General features: G+C 56.3%; 1 protein-coding gene across 2 annotated transcripts; it reads right to left on the bottom strand.

Annotated features, from left to right (window-relative positions):
* Positions 1-244: 244 nt before the first annotated feature.
* MYBPC2 (myosin binding protein C2) lies at positions 245-22,460 on the bottom strand. 2 transcript variants are annotated; one of them, XM_045856196.1, is made up of 28 exons: positions 22,301-22,460; positions 21,089-21,238; positions 20,478-20,567; positions 20,156-20,304; positions 19,665-19,782; positions 18,933-18,981; positions 18,735-18,794; positions 17,827-18,020; positions 17,191-17,323; positions 16,099-16,223; positions 15,903-16,008; positions 14,564-14,736; positions 12,458-12,623; positions 11,331-11,437; positions 10,989-11,018; positions 10,637-10,776; positions 9,508-9,667; positions 9,317-9,421; positions 8,684-8,872; positions 8,075-8,209; positions 6,117-6,284; positions 5,310-5,398; positions 4,996-5,191; positions 4,584-4,723; positions 3,410-3,569; positions 3,098-3,234; positions 1,597-1,783; positions 245-371 (listed from the first exon to the last, which is right to left on the bottom strand). In XM_045856196.1, the coding sequence occupies exons 1-28, from the start codon at positions 22,443-22,445 to the stop codon at positions 361-363; spliced, it is 3,612 nt and encodes a 1,203-aa protein (XP_045712152.1). In that variant the 5' UTR covers positions 22,446-22,460; the 3' UTR covers positions 245-360. The 2 variants fall into 2 exon arrangements, with proteins under 2 accessions (XP_045712152.1, XP_045712153.1); XM_045856197.1 differs by having other exon boundaries at positions 20,478-20,564; positions 22,301-22,459.
* Between the last annotated feature and the right edge of the window lie 442 nt (positions 22,461-22,902).

The following is a 22,902-nucleotide window of genomic DNA, read 5'->3' as shown; positions in this document are numbered from 1 at the left end:
CTGATAGCTAGTCTACCAGGCCTCCCTCCAGGCAGCCTGGGGTGCACGGATGCAGATGCGGTGCCGTTGCCATGGCAACGCAGTGGCCTCGCTAAAGTAGCTGTTCCAAGATGGCGGCCTCCGCGTGGCCTGTTGCCTTCCGGTGGTGGCCACTCCAGCCTGGTTGTCCCCATTACCCACCCCCAGGTGCTTAGCCCCTACAGGAGGAGGCAGGCAGAGCTAAGACTCAAGAAGGACAGACATGTGCGTTTCCAGACAAGACTCTTATTTTCTCAGTGATGCCTCCTCAAAGGGAAACACTGTTCAGGGAGGTCGAAGCAGGACTCAGCGGCCAATGATCTGGGTGGGTCGGAGAGCATGTCACTGGGGCACTGTGGGCGAAATGAGACAAGTGTGGCTCAGGGGCTGCGGGCACCTGGCTGCCGCAGCGCCAGTGCCCCTTGCCAGGCCCTTTTGCCTGCTGGATTCCATTGGCCAGCAGGGGGCGCAAGTTTCCCCTTCACCACCCTGCTCGCCACCCCATCATGCCCGGTGATTGATTGCTGTAGCTTTGAACCCCAAACTGGGACATTTTGATCAGGGATTTCTGAGCAGCTGCTGGCGACACGGGCTGTCACTGGAATCCTCGAGTGGGGATATTTCGGAGCTGACTCAAGAGTTGATAGAGGGGACAGAACTTGAGAAACTGGGTCAGCCTGGAGGAATGACACACGAAGGCGTGGAGGTCTCTGAGCCCTTGTTAAGGATCTGAGGGCACTTCTGTCTGCTGGGCTGTCATCAGGGCCAGGGAAAATCACAGTCGGGGAGGGACTCTGGAAGCCACCTCTACAGGATTTGGTTAGCAGCCACCCCACAGAGCCTTGACTGGAGGACGCAAGGCCAAGGTGGGGGAGGTGAGGAAGTGTGTTCCCGGTAGGCAGAGAGGCCTGGAGGAAGCTGGTCAGTTTGTCCAACTGCCAGGAGCTTGGTGCGACTGGAACAGTGTGGAGGAAGACGAGGGTCCATGAGACCGGAGAGGGGCAGGGAGAGGGGATGCTGCAGGACGCAGGACACTGACACCGGGCTGAGGGGCTCCAGGGCTGCTGGGAAGCCCATGGAGGGCACGTCAGCCCTGGAGAGAAGAGTCCTCTAGGGCCCTGTGTGGGCTGGACGGGAGAGAGGGAGGGAGGGAGGTGGGGAGACTGGCCAGATGGGACTTCAGAAGGAAGAGGATGAATTTCAGCGCCGGGGGACGGGGTGGAGTGCAGCAGGGAGGGACAGAGCGTGGGGGACAGGCTGTGCAGGGGGGAGGCAGGTTTCTAGGCTCCCGCAGCCCCAGGTCCTCTGCCACTACCCACGTTTGTTTCCACACTGTGTCCACGCGCCTCCCCACTGGAGACCTCAACAGTCATTTGCCAAGCTCTCCTCACGCCCTCCTGTGTCCTTCAACAACTTTGAAAATCTGCAGATGACTACCCGAGCCCGGTCAGGTGCTCCCTCCACCACGGCCCCTCTGACGCCCTGTGCAGCCCTCGCTGCAGCCTGTTGTTACCCCCGAGTCCTCCCCCCCACGCTGGTTAGCTCTGTACAGCGCATGCGTGCGTGGCCGCTGCTCACCTCGGACCTCCAGCTTGCACTCCGCCAGCGCCTCCCCTAGCTCATTGACAGCCCGGCAGGTGTACGTCCCGGTATCGAAGGGGGTCGGGCGGCGGATGTTCAGCGTCAGGATCCCCTGGAAATTGGTCATCAGGAACTTGGGATCTTCTCGGATTTCCATCTTGTTCTTCATCCAGACCACCTTGGGCTGTTGAGGGGAGCAGAAGAGGAGGCCTGCTGAGAGAGGGTCCCCTGGGTGACGGCATGATGGGCCTTGGGAGGAGAATCTGGATTCTCATTCTGCTTGGGCTACCTCCTCACTTTGGCAGGATGACCTTGGCCTCGTCCCTTTTCCGACCCTCAGTCTCCTCTTCTGTAAGAGGAAGAGCTCACTCCTCGTGTGTCCCGCAGGGCCCAGCACGGCTCGGCCCTTTGCTGCGTAGCCTCGCTTCCCTCTGCCCCAGCCACACTGGCCTCCTGGCTGAGCCTCCAACAGGCCAGACAGGCCCCCACCTCAGGACCTTGGCTCTGGCTGCTCCCGCTTCCAAGACTGCTCTTCCTCCCCTTTTCACCAGTGAGCACCTGCCTGTCTCAGGTCTCAGCTCACTTGTCACTCCCCTGCCTCAAGGCTGTTTCACACTCATGGCTGCCATACTTCTCCAGCACACTTATCACCCTTTACAATTTTGTAGCCACTCGTGTGATGTTGAATTGATGCTGTTTCCCCTAGCATATGGGAACGTCTTATCCAATTCACCAGCACATAGAAAGCCTTTGAGAATATGTACTGAAAGAAGGAACAAGCCCTGGCTAGGTGGCTCAGGTGGTGGGAGCATCGTCCCATACACCAAGAAGGTTGCAGGTTTGATTCCCAGCCAGGGTACACACGTAGGTTGCAGGTTTAAGCCTACATGTGAGAGGTAACCAATCGATGTTTCTCTTTCCCTCTTTCTCTCTCTCTCTCTCCCTCTCTCCCCCCACCCCTCTCCCCTTACTCTTTCTAAAATCTATAAACAAATCCTCAGGTAAGGATTAAAAAGTAAAAAACTGAGTGAATGAATGACATAAATAAGCAAATGCAGTGAATGAGTGAACCAGGCAAGTGGATCGGGAGGTGAATAAATGAGTGGAGTTAGTGAAGGAAGCAGACAGGTGAAGATGCAGGAGGAGAACTCGTGAACCCACGGTGCGCCTACAGGGCCAAAGCTAAAAACTTAGAAGTCCGGCCAGAACGTGGCAAGCTTTGTGTATAAAGGCCCAGGTAGTTGGCAGTTCAGGCTCTGTGGCCCTGTGGTCTCTGTGGCCACGGATAACACACAAGTGTGTAAGGCCACATTCCAATAAAACTTTATTTAGAGAAACTGGTGGCAGGTGGATGTGACCAGCCAGTTAAAACGGAGCAAATTTCATGAACTGAGAAGAGGTGAATCAGAAAGGAAAAGGGGGTGTGATGGAAAAGGGTGGGGGCTCCATGTTGCTGAAGGTCCCCTCCAGGGTCACACGTAGGCACACACGCACACACCTGCGGGAAGCCTCTGACCGCACAGTTGAGAGCAGCAGCATAACCAGCCACGACCACCCGGTCCGGCAGTGGCGTCAGGAACTTGGGAGGCGTGCGGAAGTCGTGTTCCTTGTAATCAAGAGGTTTGTAGGTGATACCTGGGGGAGGGGAGGTGAACCTGTGAGGCGACTGATCCTAATTGTCCCCCAAACACCTCTCCTCTGTCACCAGGTGCCATTAACTTTGAGTCCTGGGGTAGGGGGTGCGGAGGACTCCCGGTCAAACCCCAGCTGAAGGGCGGGGACTGGACCTCGCAGAGGGGTGTGGCCATACCCGCCTTGGGGATCCGAGCCGTGTTCTTGGAGACGCCGGGGGAGTCGCTGAGCCCACAGATGTTCTCGCTGAAAACTCGGAAGTAGTACTCGTTGCCCATGATGAGGTCGGGCACGGTGCAGTGGGTTTGGCGGTTGTGTTCATAGACGTTGAACCACTCCTAGCGTGCGGGCCGGGCAGGGCCGGGAAAGTCAGGGACACAGATACAGGAAGAGCCAGGGTCAGGCAAGCACAGCCAAGTGTGCGGGGAGCTAAGAAAACCCGCCCTTCGCAGCAGCCCTGTTCGCAGTGGCCGGGAAATGGGAATCACCCACATGCCCATCACCGGGTAAGTGGAGAAGCAAAATGTGGCTGTATCCAGGCTGTGGAATATTACTTAGCTATGAAAAGGGATGGGACACTGACCACTGCTACAATGTACCACTGACACCTAGAAAACACAAGGCTGCGTGAAAGAAGCCAGACACAAAGAGCCACCCACTGTGTGATTCCATCATGGGAAGGGGCCAGCATGGGCCAATCCGTAGAGACAGGAAGCAGATTGGGGGGTGCCAGAGGCTGGATGGGAGAGAATGGAGGGGTGACCACTCAATGGACACAGTGTTTCCTTTTCAGTGATGAAAATGTCTTAGGACTCCCTGGCTGGTGTGGTTCAATGTATTGAGCACTGGCCTGCAAACCATAGGGTCACCGGTTAGATTCCCAGTCAGGGCACATGCCTGGGTTGTGAGCCAGGTCCTTAGTAGGGGGCACGTGAGAAGCAACCACACATTGATGTTTCTCTCCTTCTCTTTCTCCCTCCCTTCCCATCTATCTAAAAAGAAAATAAGTAAGATCTTTTATTTAAAAAAGAAAAAAATGTCTTGGGACTGGACAGAGGTGGTGGTTGCACAACACTGCGAATGCACTAGATGCCACCTTAAAGGTCATGCTTGGTTTTGTTAGGAGAATTTCACGGACACACACACAAAAGAAAACCCATCATGCACCGGGGCTCAGCCAAAAGCCTGCGCTCCCAGCCGGGGCCCATTCTCCCAGCCTTTCAGCACCTCAGCTTCCCCAGCTGGGAAAGGACAGCAGCAGTGCCTGCTCTGAGAAGCACTAGCCTTCACACCGCCCCACCCCTCAACCCCCATGGCTTGCCCCACCGGCCCCGGACCCTCTGCTCTCTCACCATGGTTTTCTTGTCGGCTTTCTGGATGAAATACCCCGTGATCTCACTGTTCCCATCGTCTTTGGGGGGCTGCCACTCCACCAGCGCGTTGCTGCCCCACACCTCCTTCACCGTCACGTCCAACGGTGGCCCTGCCTTTTCTGGAAAGAGCAGGCGGGGTTGCTGCACACCAGCCCGAGAGTCCCTACATGTCCCCCCCCTTCCCCCCCCTCCAGGACTCGGACATGTCTTTGGCCTTCCTCCCCATTCCCATGGCCTCGCCTTTTCTTTCGTGCCATTGCACCCGAGCCCTCCCCCATGTCAATCTCTCCACTCCTCCGCTCCTGGGGCATCCTCATCTCGCCTCCCCTCCCACCCCCGCTCCTCCACCGCCACCTCCTTGGTCTCCCTCTGCCCCTTCTCAGCTACGCACCCACGACCTGGATGCGGATGGTGGCCGTGTCCTTCATGTTCTCAATCTGCACGTTCAGCTCGTACTCGCCCGAGTCGGAGCGGGCTGCCTGGCGCACGAAGAACACGGTGTCGATGTCGCTGGTGCGCACGTTGACGCGGGAGGAGTCCACCGGTGCCCCGCCCTTCGTCCACACCACCTGGGGCCGCGGCTTGCCCTGCGCAGGGCAGCAAGCAGCAGGAGTCAGCTGGGCGCTCTCGGGTGCGAGCTGGGCGCTCTCGGGTGCGGGCTGACCCCTGACCCCCGACCCCCAACCCTGGCTCCCTTCCACGCACCTGGAAAGGGATAAGGAGGTTGATGGGCTCCCCCACTTTGCGGATGTAAGTCTGGCGGAGATGGCGGGGGAGTCGGATCTTGGGTTGCTCTGAGGACACAGATACAAAGAGAGCTCAGTGCTGGGCTGGGGGACACTTGAGACCACTGTGACGAGGTTGCTGGGGGAGACCCTACAGGGAACCGATCAGCATGGCAATGGCAAATGTAGCCCAGCACTGATCCAGGAAACAGATCGAATTCGAGGCCGCACACAGGAGCCAGGGGCGCGAATCGGCTTTCCCGTGGGGAATCAGGCCTCCATTGTGCCTAGGCTGCTGTGAGACTTGCTTTTGCTAAAAATCCCTCACGCTGAGCTAAGACGGCAGATGTTTAATGTATATCTCTGAAGCAACTCCCTAAGTCTGCGCTAAGCTGTCCCAAGGGCAGAATGTAACCAGATCAATCATTTTTATCGTTTCCTTACATTTGCAACTTTTTTTTTGTCATCTGTAAGAAGTAATCACTTAAAGTAAACCTAAGGACAATGAACGAGAACCTTCTTTGATGTAATGTGACTGGAAGGCAATAAAAGCCTGTCCAGGCAGCGGTCAAGGCACTCTCCCCTTGAGAGAGTGGCCATGCCATCCCTTTTTCTCCAAAGGACTTATGCAGTCTGTGTAAATCTGTTTATGGCATCCACCACACACAGATTCCGGCGGGCAGGAGCCTGCACCAAGACCCCAGTGATGGCAGGGAAAGGGCTGGCCAGACGACCACACCCTGGTCTTTGGGAAAGCGGGGTTGGGGGTCAGGGGTCGCTCGCTCACCGACAATCTCTCTGATGGTGACTGGCTGAGCAAGAGTGGCTGGCTGGCTGCGCCCTGCAATGTTGACCCCAACGACCCGGAAGATGATTCTCGCTCCTGTGGGCAGATTCTTGACAGTGAAGCCACAGCGGTCAATGGGGTCCGTGTTCGCTGGGATCCAGTCCTCGGCTACAAGAGAGGAGCCGTGCCGGGGACCTTTCTTCCACACCTTCCCTTGGGCCCCTCCGCTCTTCCTCCCCATGCCTTGAACTAGCAGCTGCTGATGTCTATTCAGCACTTGTGACCAGGGTGGACAGCTGGGACACTGGTAGCTCCTTATTTCCACCTCTACTCTACATTATAGCCATTGCAGAGACGAGGAAACCGAGGCTCAGAGAGGGCAAGGAACTGCCTCTGTGATAGGACCCCTTCCATTTGGGCTCATCGTCAGGCCTGGGTGAACCGGCATGGGTCAGACTGACAAGAACCAGAGCAAAGTCTAACACGAGGAGGTTCTGAAATGCGGGGGTGGCGATGATACAGATCGGGAGGGGTCACCGGGGGCGGAAGTGGAGTGAAGAGCACTGGGAAGAGAAGGGGAAGACGCAACTAGAGCCCCACCATCCATCGTGTACACACATTACCAAACACAGTTGTTGTGGTATCCTGTTAAGGTGGGAACTGTCCGCCATCTTTAGATGAAGAAACTGAGGCACAGAAACCTGCCTGAGGTCACACCGCTAGAAAGTGCAGGGGCAGGACTGGAACCCACATCTGTCTGACGGTGAGACCTGGGGTACGGAGTCAAGATGATTTCGTCTGGTGATGGAAGAAGACTTGGGGTGATGAACACACAATACAATATACAAATGATGTGTTATAGAATTGTACAGTTGAGCCTATAAAATTTCAACAATTTTAAATGTATTGATCGATTTCAGGGAGAGAGAGAGACAGACAGAAAGAATCATCAGTTTGCTGTTCCATTTATTGATGCACTCATTGGTTGGTTCTTGTATGTGCCCTGACCGGGGATCGAACCCACAACCTTGGCATATCAGAACAATGCTTAACCAACTGAGCTACCTGGCTAGGGTTAAACCTATAAAATTGTACTAACCAATGTCACTCCAATACAAAGTGAACAATAACAAAAAAGATGATCTTGTCTCTCCTCCCAGTGAGATGACCATGTTGGCGATGCTCTCACAGTCATAGCAATGCACGTTTGTTCAGTGGAGGATGGAGAGTTGGATGTACGGAGTGGGAGTGGGTAGAGGCACGGGTGAGTGGATAGATGGGTGAGTGGATGGATGGATGGATAGACAATAGTTGGATGGATGGCTGACAGGTAAACGAATGGGTGGAAAGAAGGAAGGAAGGGAAGGAAAGAAAGATGGCCATGAAGAGAGATTTATGCATAAAAATGTTACAGGAGAGATGGCAAGCTGGATGATCCAAAGAATTTTTGGACACATAGAGAGATGGTTTGGACGGATGACTGAGTGGGAAAGTAGAAGAAAAGAAGGAAGGAGAGAGGGACAGAAGGAAGGGAGGGAGAGAGAAATAAAAGGGAAAAAAAGGGAAGGGAAAAAGGAGGGAAAGATGGATGGATGGATGGATGATGAATAAATGAATAGAAGAGATGAAGAAGGAATATAACTAGTAGATAAATGCTTGGATGGAAAGACAGATGGATGGATAAAAAGGCACAGCTGTTTGGGGGGTGGGGGTGGGGGAAGAGAAAAGGGAGGAAGGGGGAGGACGGAAAGAGGGAGGGACAGAGGGCAAGCTCGGCAGTGTGGGTCTCACTGGGCCCGTCCCTGTCCCAGGGATTCGGGTAAATACAGTCCTGCCAGGGCAGCTGGCTGCCTCCCAGATCGGCCCCTGCATTGTCCTACTTTGGGTCCCCGGGATCAGACACCCACTTGGGTCCGTGTGAGCCACTGCCCCCCGCCTGGCCTGATGGGGCCACTCACAGTCCTCCAGGCAGTACTCCACCATGTACCCATCGATGCCACCAGCCCCGATCCGGTCTGGGGGCCTCCACTTGAGGGTGGTGGTAGTATCTGTCACATCCTCCACTGTCAGGTGCCGGGGTTCACTCGTGGGTGCTGTGAGGACCCAGGGCAAGGGGAGATGGGAGTACATGAGGATTCAGAGGTCAGCAGGGAAGGTCAGGGGTCAGAGTTGGAGTCACTGGTCAGAGAGGGATCATTATGGTGGGCCAGAGGTCATTGAGCAAGATCATCAAGGGTCTTAAAATAAGACAGCAAGGGACAGGGAGATCTCCGAGGACAGGGATAGGTATTAGTCTGCTAGGCGAGAGGTCAGTGAGATACACAGGCCACGGCATTGAGCGTAAGGCCATAGAGGTCAGCCGAGGGTGTACTGGGTCAGGGAGAGGTCGGGGGGTGGGTGAGGCTGAGGGGTCCATGTGCTGGGCTGCTGGATGAGAGGTGACAGAAGTCAGCAGATTCCGTGGGGTCAAAGGCCAGGGTGCAGGGTCAGAGAGCAATGATGGAATGACGAACAGGGTACGGGTCAGAGGCAGAGAGGGGCACAGTGCGGGGGCAGAGGGGCATCACCGATGGGCATGAAGGGCTTGGTGTTGAGGCTGGGCTGGGACACCCCAATGGCATTGACGGCGAACACCCGCATCTCGTAGAGGACGCCCTCGATCATCTTGGTGGACTCGTAGGTCGTCTCCGTGAAGACCTCGAAGTTCAGCTTCATCCAGCGGTGAGAGCCCTTCTTCTTCCGCTCCAGGAGGTACCCTGGACGCCCCGACAAGCAGAGAGGAGTGGGCGGTCATGAAGAGGCCATGGGGGGGGGGTCGCAGGTCAGTAGGGGTCAGTGAGGATCACATTAAAAGGCCACGCCACCCACAGAAGCCTGAGGCCATGAATCCTGGATTGACCTCAAGGTCACCAGCAGTCAGAGGTCACTGGTCATGGAGTCAGTGATCAAGCAGGGTCATAAGTCATGAACCAGGGAGTCAAGGGTCATAGAAAATCCCAGGCCATTGACCCAAGTGAGGATTCCTACATTGTTAGAGAGTAAAGAATAACACAAAGACCAAAGGGGTTGTGAGATGTCAAAGCTGGAAACCAGGTGTCAGGGGGCACCTTGGAGGAAGCAAAGGACTCTCGGAGGTCAAAGAAAAATCAGGGGGGACAGGAGGTCGGAGGTCATGGGAACTCTGGTACGCAGGCACTCACCGGTGACTGGCTGCCCCCCATCATACTTGGGGGGCTCCCACACGAGGGTGGCCCAATCCTCTCCAACCGAGGTGACACGCACAGCCTCCGGGGGGTCTGGGACATCTGGGTGGGAGGCAGGGGAGTCAGGGGCCCCTCACGGCCCAGAGGAACCACCCCCAAGCTCAGCACCTTCGGCTCCTGCTGCTCACCCACAACCCGCACATAGATGGAGGCCACGTCCTCGCCAGCAGGGTTGGTGACCTTGATGGTGTAGCGGCCCTCGTCCGCCCTCTCGGCGCTCTCGATCACGAAGCTGCTGAGGTCCACGCGCTCCTCGATGCGGGTCCTGCCCTCTTTGGCCGAGAACACCTGGACACAGCCGCCGAATGGCCATGTGCTGCCTCTGCCCCTCCCCGGCGCTCAATCCCCCAACCCCCATGCCTGCCCACAGCCACACCACACTCAAGGCCGAGGACCCGCACAAGAGGACCTGCTGGACCTGCATGGCCTCACCAACCCCCACAGCCCTCCTCACCCTCCAAACACCACCCTGGTTCGTCCCACACAGCACCTGCAACCCGCTCTCTATCTCCTTTTCCTGTTACTCATCCTTTAGGACATGCCCAAAAGTCACCTCTTCCAGGAAGCCCTCCTGGATGCTCTCAATGGGCAGTGATGGCCCCATCCTCTGAATTCCCACAGCTTCTGGTACCTCCCTCTGTCTCACACCGATCACCCTGGACGTGACCATCTGGGCCCCTGTCTGCCTCCCTCCCAGAAAGCCTATGACCTCAGTGCCTGCGCACGGAGCCCGGCACAGAGGTGGGCTCAGGGGGTGTCTGCCGAGTGAGGGAATGAATGAGCACCGAGTCTGTCGCTTTTACAGAAGAGGAAACTGCAGCCCAGAGAAAAAAAAACTAAACTGTCCCAGGGCCTGGAACATGCAAGGTCAAAATATTTGTTGGATGGATGGATGGATGGATGGATGGACAGATGGATGGATAACTGGGTTGGCTGATGAATAACAGATGGACAAATTGATTAAATCCTGGATAAGTGGATGGATGCATGAATTAATCAGTTGACTGATGAATGGGAAGATGGAGGGATGAGTGGAGGTTGCATGGACAGACAGATGAACACAGCACCCACCATGTGCTGGGGCAGTGCCATGGGGTGGACAAACGTAATCTCCAATCTTCCAAACAACCCCCTGAGGAAGGAATCATAATCCTCATTTTACATTGAAACTGCAGCTCAGAGAGGGAAAGCAACTTGCCTCAAGTTGCCCAGCAGAGCTGAGAGAGACGGATAGTGCCCAGGGGAAGCCCGCCCTACCTCATCCCCCTTTAGCCAGGTGGCCACAGGAGGGGGCTCCCCTGAGATGGCCACGTCCAGCCTCAGCTTGTTCCCAGCCACGACCACAATCGAGTTGTCTGAGGTCTTCCCTGAGCAGTCCAGGTGGATCTTTGGTGGCTCTAGTGGCAGAGACGGGATTGTGGGGAACTTGGAAGTAGACAGTGGGACTGTCCCAACCCCTCCTCCACAGGATCTCCTGAGAAGCTGGGTTCCAACAGCCATGAAAACCCAAGAGCCCCTCTCCCCTCAGACCCAGGGTCCAGGCCCCCAGCCCCTCCCTCTTAGACCCAGGAGTCTGGGCCTCAGTTACAAAAGCAGCCCCAGTCCTTACCTTGCTTGGGGACGTACTCCACCTTGATTTCTGGGGAACACAGAAGACTGGACAGTTAGGTCTAAAGTCAGCAGGCCCTGTACCCCACCTTCACACCCAAGACAGAGAGGAGGGTCTGGTGTCACCCTGGCACCTGGGATGCTGAGGTGGGTTCAGAGCTGTGACTGTCCCACATGCCCCCACATGGTCACGCTGCAGCACACACAGCAGTCTCCTCCATCTTCTATCTGACTGTCCCTGTGATTGGCAGACGCCTGCTGTTCCCCACCCAGTCCCCGCTCCAGGGTGCAGTCCGAGAAACTTAACCCCGAAGGGGGCCCTTGGGGAAAGGGGGCTCCTCACCCAGGAAGTTGAGCTTGGCCGAGAGAGACAGGGCATAGCCGTCGGGCACGAACGTGTAGTCCCCCTCATCCTCAGGCCGGACGTCATTGATCACCAGCTTGTGGATCCTAAGGGGTGGGGGGCATGGGGCACATGTCAGGCCAGATCACCCTGGGGACCACCACAGAAAAACATCCTCCTCCTCCTCCATGCAATTTACAGGCTCACGCCCACTCTTTTCATCCTGGCCTTTGGAATGCTGTGTTTAAACCTCAGCTTGGCCCCTTACTAGCTGTGTGACCTTGGGCAAGTTACTTAACCTCTCGGTGCCTCACTTTTCATCTATAAAATACAGGTAATGATAACAATGCACCCCAGGGTTGTAAAGCACTTAAAAAACTCCCTAAGCCCTGGCTGGTGTGGCTTGGGATTGAGTGCTGGCCTGCAAACCAAGGGGTCATTGGTTCAATCCCCAGTCAGGGCACGTGCCTGGGTTGTGGGCTGGGTCTCCAATAGGTGGCATGTGAGAGGCAACTGACTGACGGATGCATCTCTTGCACATCAGTGACTGGGAATCGAACCAGCAACCTTTTGGTGTGTGGGACGATGCCCAAACCACTGAGCTACATGTACCAGTCAGTCCCCAGGCCCATGTTTCCTTAGGTAGACACCCCTCCATCCACCGTAGTAGACTGTTTGCAAATATGGCCACAAGTTTTCCCCTTTTTCTATCCATTGCTCTTCACAGGAGACCCTGCAGCCTTTACTTCCTTTGCCCAAGAGAATATGGTGGGACATATTCCCAGCCCAGTTCCCTTACTCTCCTTCAGAACCTGCTTCTGCCAAGTGATGATGCCAGGACTAGCCCTGCTAGGAGATGAGGCATCACAGGGACCAGCAAAGAGGCAGCCCATCCCCCAGCTGAGGTCCTGACAGAGCACAGGAAGCTGAGCAGAGCTAACACCCAGCTGACCACAGAGATGTGATACAGGCCATCCAAGATCAGCCAGCCTCCTGCCGGCCCACAGACTCGACCCAATACATCCTTCTTCTTTGAAACCACTAAGTCCAGGGATGGTTATTATGCAGCTAGAGCTAGCTGATACGCACACCCCACCCCCTAGCCACCGCCCCAGTCTGCTTCGCACCTGCCCACGTGGGAGATGGTGATCCTCTTGCCGGGCCGCACCTCGACCCCATTCTTGTACCACTTGCCCGTCACCTTCTCGTCGGACACCTCACATTTGAACACAGCCTGATCCGAGGCCTTCACTGTTAGGTCCGCGATGTCCTGCAGGACCTCCAGCTGTTTCTCTGGATGAGGAAAGAAAGAGATGGGGACGTTGCAACTCCAGTCAGTCCACAAATATTTGCAAGCACCCACTATGTGGCAAGGACTGTTCCAGGTACTGAGGAAACAGCCATGAACAACACAGAAACCACTGCCCTCATGAAGCTCAGGTTCTAGCTGGGAGACAGGCAGTGAGCAGGGAAGCACATAAACATACAACAAGGGGCAGTGACACAGCCCAAGTCCATGGGAGGATGCAGGAGTCCCCCAGGTAGAGGGAACAGCATGTGCAAAGGCCCTGCGGAGCAAAGCAGGCTTGCTGGCATGGAAACAGCAAGCAGGCCAGTGCAGACAGACTAGAGAGCCGCAGCAGGAGCAGGGTGGGGCAAACAGTGCCACAGCCTGGGGCATGTGGGTCCTGGAGAAGACTTCCTGTTGAATCTCAGTGAGGCAGAGCCATGCAGGGTGGTTGGGAGGACACCTGGGATCTGACTAACATTTTTAAATTATTTTTTTATTTTTTAAACAAAACAATGCCACCCTGACTGGTGTTGGTCAGTGGGGTGGGCATTGTCCTGCGAACAAAAAGGTCACTGGTTCAATTCCCAGTCAGGGCACAGGCTTGGGTTGCAGGCCAGGTCCCCAGTAGGGGGCGTGCAAGAGGCAACCACACATTGATGTTTCTCTCTCTCTTTCTCCTTCCTTTCCCCTCTCCCTAAAAATGAATACAATCTTTTTAAAAAAGACTTTATTTATTTTTTAGAGAGAGAAGGGAGGGAGAAAGAGAGAGAGAGGTTGCTGGGGGCTGTGGCCTGCAACCCAGGCATGTGCCCTGACTGGGAATCGAACCTGCGATGCTTTGGTTCGCAGCCCGAGCTCAATCCACTGAGCTATGCCAGCCAGGGCTGAATACAATCTTTTGAAAAATAAATAAAACAATGCATTTACATGGTTAAAAAATAAAATAACATATGGCTACATATGGATATGATATAATTTATTTAGCTTATAAATGACTTGATTTTTTTGCATATTTAAAGAGTTATAGCCCTGGCTGGTGTGGCTCAGTGGATTGAGCACCTGCCTGGGAACCAAAGGCAGGCCAGTTCGATTTCCAGCCAGAGCACATGCCTGAGTTGAGGGCCAGGTCCCCAGTAGGGGGCGCGTGAGAGGCAACCACACATTGATTTTTCTCTCCCTCTCTTTCTCCCTCCGTTCCCCTTTCTAAAAATAAGTAAATAAATAAATCTTTTAAAAAAAAGGATTTTAGACTCACAGGAGTTTGCGAAAATAATGCAGAGAGACCCACGGACCCTGCACTCAGCTTCCCCTGACGGTGACGACTTAGAGAACCAGGAAGTGCACTTGGGAACAATACCGTCACCTAGACTACAGGATGTGTTCAGTGTTCACCATTGGACTTAGATTTTTTTAACTACTTGCCCAAGCATATGTTTATGGATTTTCTTAGAGCGAGAGAAAGGGAGAAAGAGAGAGAAACAGACATCAATCAGTTGCTTCCCACATACACCCCGGACCAGGGATTGAGCCCGCAACCTAGGCATGTGCCCCGACCGGGAACCCCCCGGCTTTTTTGTTGAATGGGGCGACACTCCAACCAATGGAGCCACCTGGCCAGGGCTGACATGCCTTTTACACGGACCACTCTGGCTGGCGTGTGTGTGTGTGTGTGTGTGTGTGTGTGTGTGTGTGTGTGTGTGTAGGTGTGGGCCCGCGTGGAATCAGAGCGACTAGTGAGGAGAAGCTGCAGTGGCCCGCGCAGGCGCAGACGGAGACCGGGGCGGAGCCAGGATCTCCCCTGAGGACATGCTGGTGGATTGCATGCAGGGTGTGAGACAAAGAGAGGCGTCAGGGACAATTCCGAAATCTGGGGCCTGAGCAACTTGGAGCTGCGAAGAGAGGCTTGTGCCCAGTGGCCCCTGCCCCACAGGAGGCTCCATACCTTCCACGATGAGATCGGCCTCGCACTGGCCGCCATTGGTCATGACCTGGAAGCGACCCGCATCCTCCAAGGTCACTTCGGAGAAGATGAGCAAGTGACGCTTCCCGTCTTTCTTGAAGCGGTACCGCGCCTTGTAGGAATCTTCCTTCGTCATCTCCACACCATCTTTTATCCTGGGCAGATGGGGCGTGGAGGGGGAGGTGAGGGGCCTGCACAGCCCTGGGTCTGGAGGTCGGAGGGCGAGTCAGGGGCAAGAGAGACCGTCCTCAGTGGGGCTCAGGAGTCCAAAGGGAGGTCACAGGAGGGGGGAGAGATTAAGCTTGGCAGAGGCATCTGGAATGAATGGGTCACAGGTGGGAGTCCCAGGAAGAAAAAAAGGAGGAGGTCACAAACCACCAGGAGATGACTCAAGGTCCAGGTTGGAGGTCCGGGGACACAAAAAGAGATCATGGGGACATAACAGAACACAGGGGATGTCCCGGGGTCACAGAAAAATGTCAAATATTGTGACCTCTGGAAATGGTGCTCCCCCTGCCTAGGACACTCCTTCCTTCCTACTTCACTTCTACCTCCTCATCACTCCAACCTCAGCTCAATTGTCACCTCCTCCAGGAAGGCTTCCCTGACTTCCCAAGTTCCTTCTTCCTACTAAAAAGTGATTACTGAATCCATTACAGCTCCTCTGAAGCCCTCGTCAAAACGGAACTTTTACACTTACTTATGTGATGACTAATACCTGTCTCCACTGCTCACACCCACACACTCCAGAAACTTAACCAGGTTATAAGCTCCATGAAGGCAGGTACATGCTGACTTATTTTCTTCCCATTACATCTTCAACACATAGAAGAATGCCACCCCACAACAGATGCTCAATAAATATTTGTCAGATGGGTGAATTGACATGGGGATACACAAATGGATCGATAGATGGGTGGGTGGATGGATGGATGGATGGATAGTGGACGGATGGATACATTAGACAGGTGGATGATGAATCAGTGAAGTGGGTGGGTAGATGAACAGATGGATGAGTGGATGGGGGGATGGCGAGATGGACGGATGAACTGATAGACCAAAGGACTGGTGAGTGGTCAAATGGATGAATAAATGATTTAATAAACCTGAAATAGCGGGGATCAGGAAAAGGGGATGGGATCGGTAGACATTCTTCTGGAATTTCTAGAGGGTGGAGGTCAGCATTTAGGGAGAGAGGCTGAGGTCTCCTGGGGACAACTGGGTAAAGGTCCCCAGGCTCCAAGAGAGGCCACAAAGGTCGGGGCTGATGGAGAGAAGCTGTGGGCACCTGGGTGGAAGTCAGGGGTGAAGGGTCACTTACCACTTGACCTGGGCACCTTCTTCTGACACCTCCACTACCATTTCCACCCTGTCGCCCACAAACACTTGCTGGTCCTCAAGGGGTGTCACAATCAGGACGGGAGGATCTGTGGGCACAGCGGGAAGAGGAGGTCAAGTAGTTCCAGAACCCCCTTCAGGACCCTGATCCCTGAGCTCAGCCCAAATCCCAGCCTCACCTTTGACAAAGAGCTCAGTGGAACACTTCTCATCAGCAACTGCGACTTCATACGCAGCATCATCCGCCATCGTGCACTTGTTGATGGTGAGAATTCGCTTCTTACCAACATTCTCAAACACATACCTGGTGCAAAAATCTCACCTCAGTGCAGGGCACGGAGTGGCTGCTAGCCCTGGGGTAGATCCATCCACCAGTTATCAGGCAAGCCACTCCCACCCCAGGACAAATTGTGCAGGAGGGCACAGACGGTCCAACTTATAGTGTTTAAATACTGACAGACAAAATGCTAACTTCACCCCCACCCAGCCTCTCCTTTCACTTAGCAGAGGCATACAACCGCCCACCTAGAGAACTACACTTCCCAGACACCTTTGCAACTGGAGGGCTGTGCGGTGAGCTTGGTCCAATGGACCACAGCTGGGTGTGATGTGCGTGATTGCTAGGTCATCTCCAACTTGGAGGGCTTGCTCTGGACTTCTCTCCTTCTCCCTTTCCCATCCGCCAGACCCAGATGTGCCTATGACCCAGCTTCCACCATGTAGACGGTGCCACCAAAAATAAGGACACCAGGTCTTGGAAAAGTCTCTGAGAGAAGAGGTGGCCCCCGTGCCTCCACCAACTAGACATATGCCTCTCTAGCTTAATGTACTCTAGAATGGCACGCCACTCTGTTACAGCAACTCAACTGCACCTTAACTAGTATAACTGTGTTTCTTAGCCCAAATGCTCATGTGAGAAAACACAGCCAAGGAAAAAATAATAAAGAAAAGAACCCATCCGGGCCCTAGCTAGTGTGGCTCAGTGGACTGAGTGCCAGCCTGTGAACCAAAGGGGCGCCGGCTGGATTCCCACTCTGGGCACATGCCTAGGTTCCAGGCTAAGTTCCCAGCAGTGGGCGTGTGAGAGGCAACTACACATTGATGTTTCTCTCTCTCTCCTTCCCTTCCACTCTCTCTAAAAATAAAATAAATAAATAAATAAATAAATAAATAAATAAAATCTTTTTTAAAAAAGCGTGACCAGCCTTTTTTCCTGGTGCTGTCTCTGGGCCCCAGGTCTCCCCTACCCAGGGACTGGCCCACACACTTACTTGCTACTTGGTTTGATCTCCTGGCCATTCTTGAACCACTTGAGGGGAAGGTCCGGGTCGCTGATCTCCACCACCAGCTTGATCTTGTTGCCCCTGTCCACTTGATAGGCTGGATCCAGCTTCTTTGTGAAGGCTAGGGGTGGCGTGATGCAGGTGGATGGAGCTCAGAGGTTCTCCCTGCCCTGGTCATCCCCCAAGCTGCCAAGTCCCCCTCCCCAGACCACGGGCTCTCCAAGGTCAAAGTCAAGAAGCCATCTATGGCCCTGGCTGGTGTGGCTCAGTGGACTGAGCACCGGCCTGTGAACCAAAGGGTTGCCAGTTCGATTCCCAGTCAGGGCACATGCCTGGCTGGCAGGCCAGGTCCCCAGTAGGGGGCGTGTGAGAGGTAACCACACATGGATGTTTCTCTCCCTCTCTCTCTTTTTCCCTTCCCCTCTCTGTCTAAAAATAAGTAAATAAAATCTTAAAAAAGAAGAAGAAGAAGAAGAAGCCGCCTCCTATGAACTTGGAGGCCCCTGAGAACAGGACTGTATTACATGGGGGCCTCCAAAAGACAGGTCCAGGGTCTACACATCAGACACCCCCGACGCTGGGGCTCCTACGTTCAGGGCCCATCTCCCTCAGACCCTCACTGACCTTCACTCTTCTTGACCTCAACCTTGGCCTTCTTGAGCCTCTTCAGCATGCCCCGGAGGTCGGTGATGCCATACTGGAAGGCGATCTTCTCGTACTCGCTCTTCTTCGCCCCTTTCAGGAGCTCCCAGATCTCAGGCGGGATGCCCAGGTCGTCGTCATCTTTCTTCTTCTTCTTCTCCTGCTCCACCACCTCCCTGAGGGTAGGGAGAGTGCCCCCGTGCGGTTTCCCACTGCCTTCTCCACCCACTTGCCATGTGACTTGCCTGAGTCACTTTCTGTCCCTGGGCTTGTTACCCTCATGCTCTCCCTCCGGGACCGTGGCCCCCACCTCCCGGCCTCCCTCCAGTCTCCCCCTCTCTGGTGTGTCCCCCACATTGTCCCAGAGGGATGTTTCTGACCCCCCCACATCAGAAGTCATCTCTTCCCTGTTCAGAACCGGGTGGCTGAGTGTCCTGGTGGACTGACAGAAGGACCAGTGGGAAGGTGGAGGGTGGATGGATGGATAGGTGGGTAGATGGATGGGCAAGTGGGCAGGTGGGTGGAGAGATGAATTAGTCGATGGAGAAACAGGTAGCTGGTTGGATGGATGGATGAGATTTGTGGGTGGGTGGACCAATGGCTAGACAGATGTTGGGCTGGGTGAACAAGCGGATGGGTAGGTGAACTGGAGCCTGAGTGGACAGGAAAGTGGGCATCAGAAGGAAGGGTTAAGGGGAGGTAGAGGAATTGGTGGGCAGACAGCTGGGTGGCCGGGTGGGCAGGCAGTGGGTGGGTGGAGGAGGTGGTGGAGGGGTGGGCAGGCAGCCCATGATCACAGTGGGAAGCAACGGGGCCAGTGGGGCCTCACCCGCCACCTTCTCCTCCTTGGGCCTCCAGCTCCCCTCTCTATGCCAGGGGGTTGGGCTCACCTCTTCCTCAACAGGCTGCTGAAGTCCAGCTCTCCCGCGTCTTCAGACTTCCCTTCACCCCTGTGGCCATTGAGAGGGGGTGTGGCCTCCGCTGAGGTGCCCCCAGACTCACCCTGGGTCCCCACGTCCTGCCTTCCCCCATCCTCCCTTCTCCCTAGGTAGCCCCTCCCCTTGTCCCCAGAGTCCAGGGCCACTCACGAACGTTTGAAGTCTTCCAGACTTTGCCCAGAGGAGTCCTGTCGGGGCACTGGGGAGAGACCACGGGGGACAGGAAGGCAAGCTGCAGGCAAGTCCTGACCCAGAACCAGGAGCCCCTCCGGCCCAGGCCACCTCTCTTCCCACCTCTGGGGCCAGCACACCCTCTCAGTGCAGCCCAGACTCCCTCTGCTTCTGGACATACCCCCTGCCTGCCACGCACCGCCCTCGCTGTGCACCCTGAGCCCTTCACGCCTGGGCCAGTGCACCCTTCTCCCCAGGCCCGGGCAAGCTGGTTCTCTGTGTCCTGCCGATTGAAGCCGCCCCCCCATCCTGGGCTATACCCCCTTCCAGTATCTGTACACCCTCAGGGCTCCATACATGTGCCTCCAAATCTGTGTACCCTCCCATGAATCCCGTATACTCTCACCCTAAACCCATGAGCCCTTACTCTCTAACCCCGAGCTCCCTCCCTTCCCAGGTCCTTGCGGCTTCTTTCTGGAGCCTGTGTGTCGTGACTCTGGAACTGACGTGGCTCGTCTCCCGAGCCTTTGCAGATGCACCTGGAGAGCCTGAACCCTTCAGCCCCTCACGCTCTCAGCATGTCGACTGCCTCCCCAACGTGGAGCACCCTGGCCCCCGAATATGCACCCCACCTCACCCCCATATCTGTATGCTCTCCTCCTACATGAGCCCCAGACCCACAACCCGTGGCCCCCACCCCCACCAGCACACCCTCCACATCGATGTTGAAGCCACAGCTGTCGCAGGTGTCCTTGGCTTTGACCTCCAGGCGGTAGTCACCGCGGTCCTCCTGCACCACCTTCGAAATGTGGAGCTCCAAGTTGTACACCTGGGGGCCAGGGCCAGGAGTGTGGGTGCATGTGACTGCCTCCAGCGCCACCCCACACCCCCCGAGCCCATCCATAGCTCTGCTTCCGAGTCCTCCCCTCACCCTGCAGCTGTCTCTCCTGTGCCGAGATAATCTTGACCCTGGGGGGCCCAGGCCCCTGACGCCCAACCCCCTGAGACTTTTCTGGGAGTGCACACACTGTGCCTAAGGGCAGCCTGCCTGACCTGTGTTCCCCCTTCTGCCCAGCACAACCTCCAGCCCCGCAGATCCTGTCCCATGGCTACACCTCAGACATTCACAGGCCTTCTGGAAGGTGAGGCCTGCACCCCCGCTGGCCCTGCCCCCCGACCCTCGAGCCCCAAGGGGTCCTCACGTTGTTGGCGGAGTCGTGCGTCTCCTTGAAGGAAAACCGGGCCCCGCTCTTGATGCCCAGCTCCATCCATTTCCCCTTGAACCACTTAATGGTCGGTTTGCCTGGGAGCTCCTTCCCATTCACCTTGGCCACAATCACCACGTCCTTTCCTGGGTGGGGAGAGAAGGAGGCAGCAGGGAGTGAGTCGGGGGATGAGAGGAAGTGGTCAGGCAGGAACCAGGGGACTCTACAGAGAGGATGGTGAAGCTGAGAGCACCCGGCCCCTCTTCCCTCAGACCCAGGGGTCCAGACCCCCACCCCTCCTCCCCCAGGCCCCCCTCACCTTTCTCCACTGACACAGAGTCTGGCTTCTTCAGGAAAACGCCAGTGGGCTCTTCAGTGACTGGGGACTGCTCCTCAGAGGGAACTTCTGCTGGGAGACAGGATTAGGGTCTAGGGCAGCTGGGAGGGGCAATAGGCTTCTTTGGGGACCGGACTTAGAGCCAGGGAGGGACCCTCAGCTCTGAAGCCAAAGGCCATGGCGTGAAGTGGTTTTTCCTGACCTGGGAATGACCTTGTGTCACCCGGGAAGCTGCGCAACCTTGGCCAGGTCCCCTCCACCCCTTCGGGCCCCCGCTTTCCCACCTGTGAATGGGAGGGGGCTGGATGGATGGTGTTGCACTGGGCTGTGCAGGAGGACAGGGGTAAACATGGGTGGAGCATCCCACGCTGGCGGGGTGATGCACCAGCTGGGTGTTGGGTGGGAGCTCAAAGGCCAGGCTGAGGGGCTGGGCTCCGTCCTGGGGGCCCTGGGGAGCTTCGGGAGGCTGGGGAGGGGCGGGTCAGCTCTGGGGCCATGTGGAGGACAGAGAGGGCACAGAGGGGCCAGGGGAGCCTGGGGGATGGGGTCCAGGTTCTGCTGAGCCCAGTTGAGCCCACTGGGCACTATCTCACCTTTGGGGGACTCTGGGGGAGCCTCCCCTGGGGGCGCTTCCTGGGGAGCAGCCTCCTGAGGAGCAGCCTCCTCGGGAGCAGCTTCCTTGGGAGCAGCTTCCTTGGGAGCTGGTTTGGCCGCATCTTTGCCTTTGGGGGCCTTCTTGGCGGCTGTGAGATAGGTGTTCAGAATGATGGCTCAGCCCCACCCTTCCCAGAGCCCAGGAGTCTCTCCCTTCTCCCTGGCACCAGGGAGTCCAGCCCATCTAGACAGATTACCGTAAATCTATCTTTAATCTATCTTTAATCCCGAGTCTGTGGGATCAGGTTTCTGCTTGCCCCAGGCAGGCTCTGCCCCATCCGTCCAGGCCACAGGGCCCTAACCTTTTGGGTCCTGGGGGTAAAATTAGCTCTTCCCCAGGGCTGGAAACTGGACACCTCGTGCTGACCACAACATCTCTGCCCTGCCCTGCTTGCTGGTTCCTGGCCCACTGGGGCCCCAGCCACAGTAAGGGACAGGACCCCCACCCCACAGCCCGGTTGACCTGGGCTGTTCAGTGGTCTGGACACCCCAGGAAGAGGGGCCCTCCCTGGGGACTTCTCTTGTCTGTTCATTCCCCCATCTTCATACAACTGCCGCCAGTCCCCCAGGCCCATTCAAAGGACCCCCCCACCCACCCCCGTCTGCACTAAAGTAAAGCTCTCAGCCCTTTTGGGAAGGTCCCCTCATTCCTACGTGGGAAGCCCTGATTCCCGTAGAAAGAGTTCTCATCCTCACACAGAGCTCTCCTCACCAGACAGGAACCCTTAATCTCCGCACACACGAGGACCCCATCCCCTCCAGAGAAAACCCCCAACCCTCAGACGAGTGGCTCGACCAAGACCCCGTCGCCATGCACACTCCACAGTCTACACACACACACACTCACACACTCACACTGACACACACAGGACGCCCATCCCCACCCAGAAGAAGGGCTCAAGGTCACAGAGACTCCACCTGCACCCAGAGATGGGCCTCCTACCTCCCTACAAAGAAATCCCCTCACAGCACAGGGAAGGGGACCCTCGGCCCAACACAGATATGGGACCGCCATTCCTCCCAAGGGCGGGAACCCCTCCCCCACACAGACGAGGTGCCCCATTCCCCCGACATCACAGGAAGAGGAGCCCCTAGTCCCCGCTCGGAAAGGAGGACCCCTCTCCACTCAGACAGGGGGTGCTGAAAGCCACCTGGCTTTGCCTCAGGCATAACGGCAAACCTCCTCCGGCTCCGCTGACCGCAGCTGTGTCCCTCTGGGCCCTGGGGAGGACAGGTGGGCCTCCAAGGGGAACTCTTTAAAAAGTGCAGTGACTCCCAGGAGGCTCCGGGAGGCATCCGTGGCCTTCCCACCCTCCCCTGCCACCCCGCGGTCCGCCTGTTCTACCGGGCAAACGACGGACAGCCCAACAAGGAGAGATGGCTGACTGCCAGGTCCCTGGGGAGGAGGGGGATGTCTTCGGACACCTGGGTCCGAGGGAGGAGGGGCGGGGGGCCTGGACTCAGGGACCCGAGGGAGGAGGGGCCGGGCACCTGGACTCCTGGGTCCGAGGGCAGTGAGGACCTGGAGTGCGGATTCTTAGGTGCTGGGGGAAAGGAGAAGGATGAGGGCCTGAACTCCTGGGTGGGGGTGGGGAGAAGACAAGGTCTAGAAAACCATTCTTAGTATCTGCAAGTCAGTAGTTTTCGGGAAACCAGAGCCCCGGGGGAGGGTCCGGTTTCCCAGAGGAGGCAGGACGGCTGCCGGGGGAGGAGATCTCTGCGCCTGCAGGGCGGGCACTGAGGCTCGGGGACT

This window comes from Phyllostomus hastatus, unplaced genomic scaffold (genome assembly GCF_019186645.2).
Source record: "Phyllostomus hastatus isolate PE091 unplaced genomic scaffold, TTU_PhHast_1.1 phas_scaffold_1224, whole genome shotgun sequence".
Classification (NCBI taxonomy): Eukaryota; Metazoa; Chordata; class Mammalia; order Chiroptera; family Phyllostomidae; genus Phyllostomus; species Phyllostomus hastatus.
This window is presented reverse-complemented; position numbering and strand designations above follow the sequence as displayed.

What these genes read in the sequence shown, in the direction of transcription:
- MYBPC2 (XM_045856196.1), bottom strand. Translation starts at nt 22,445, where the DNA reads ATGCCTCCCGGAGCCTCCTGGGAGTCACTGCACTTTTTAAAGAGTTCC. An exon ending in GAAGGTGCCCAGGTCAAGTG is followed by an intron (nt 14,737 to 15,902) that starts GTAAGTGACCCT and finishes CCATCTGCCCAG; the next exon opens with GATAAAAGATGGTGTGGAGA. An exon ending in ACCTCCTTATCCCTTTCCAG is followed by an intron (nt 5,192 to 5,309) that starts GTGCGTGGAAGG and finishes TGCCCTGCGCAG; the next exon opens with GGCAAGCCGCGGCCCCAGGT.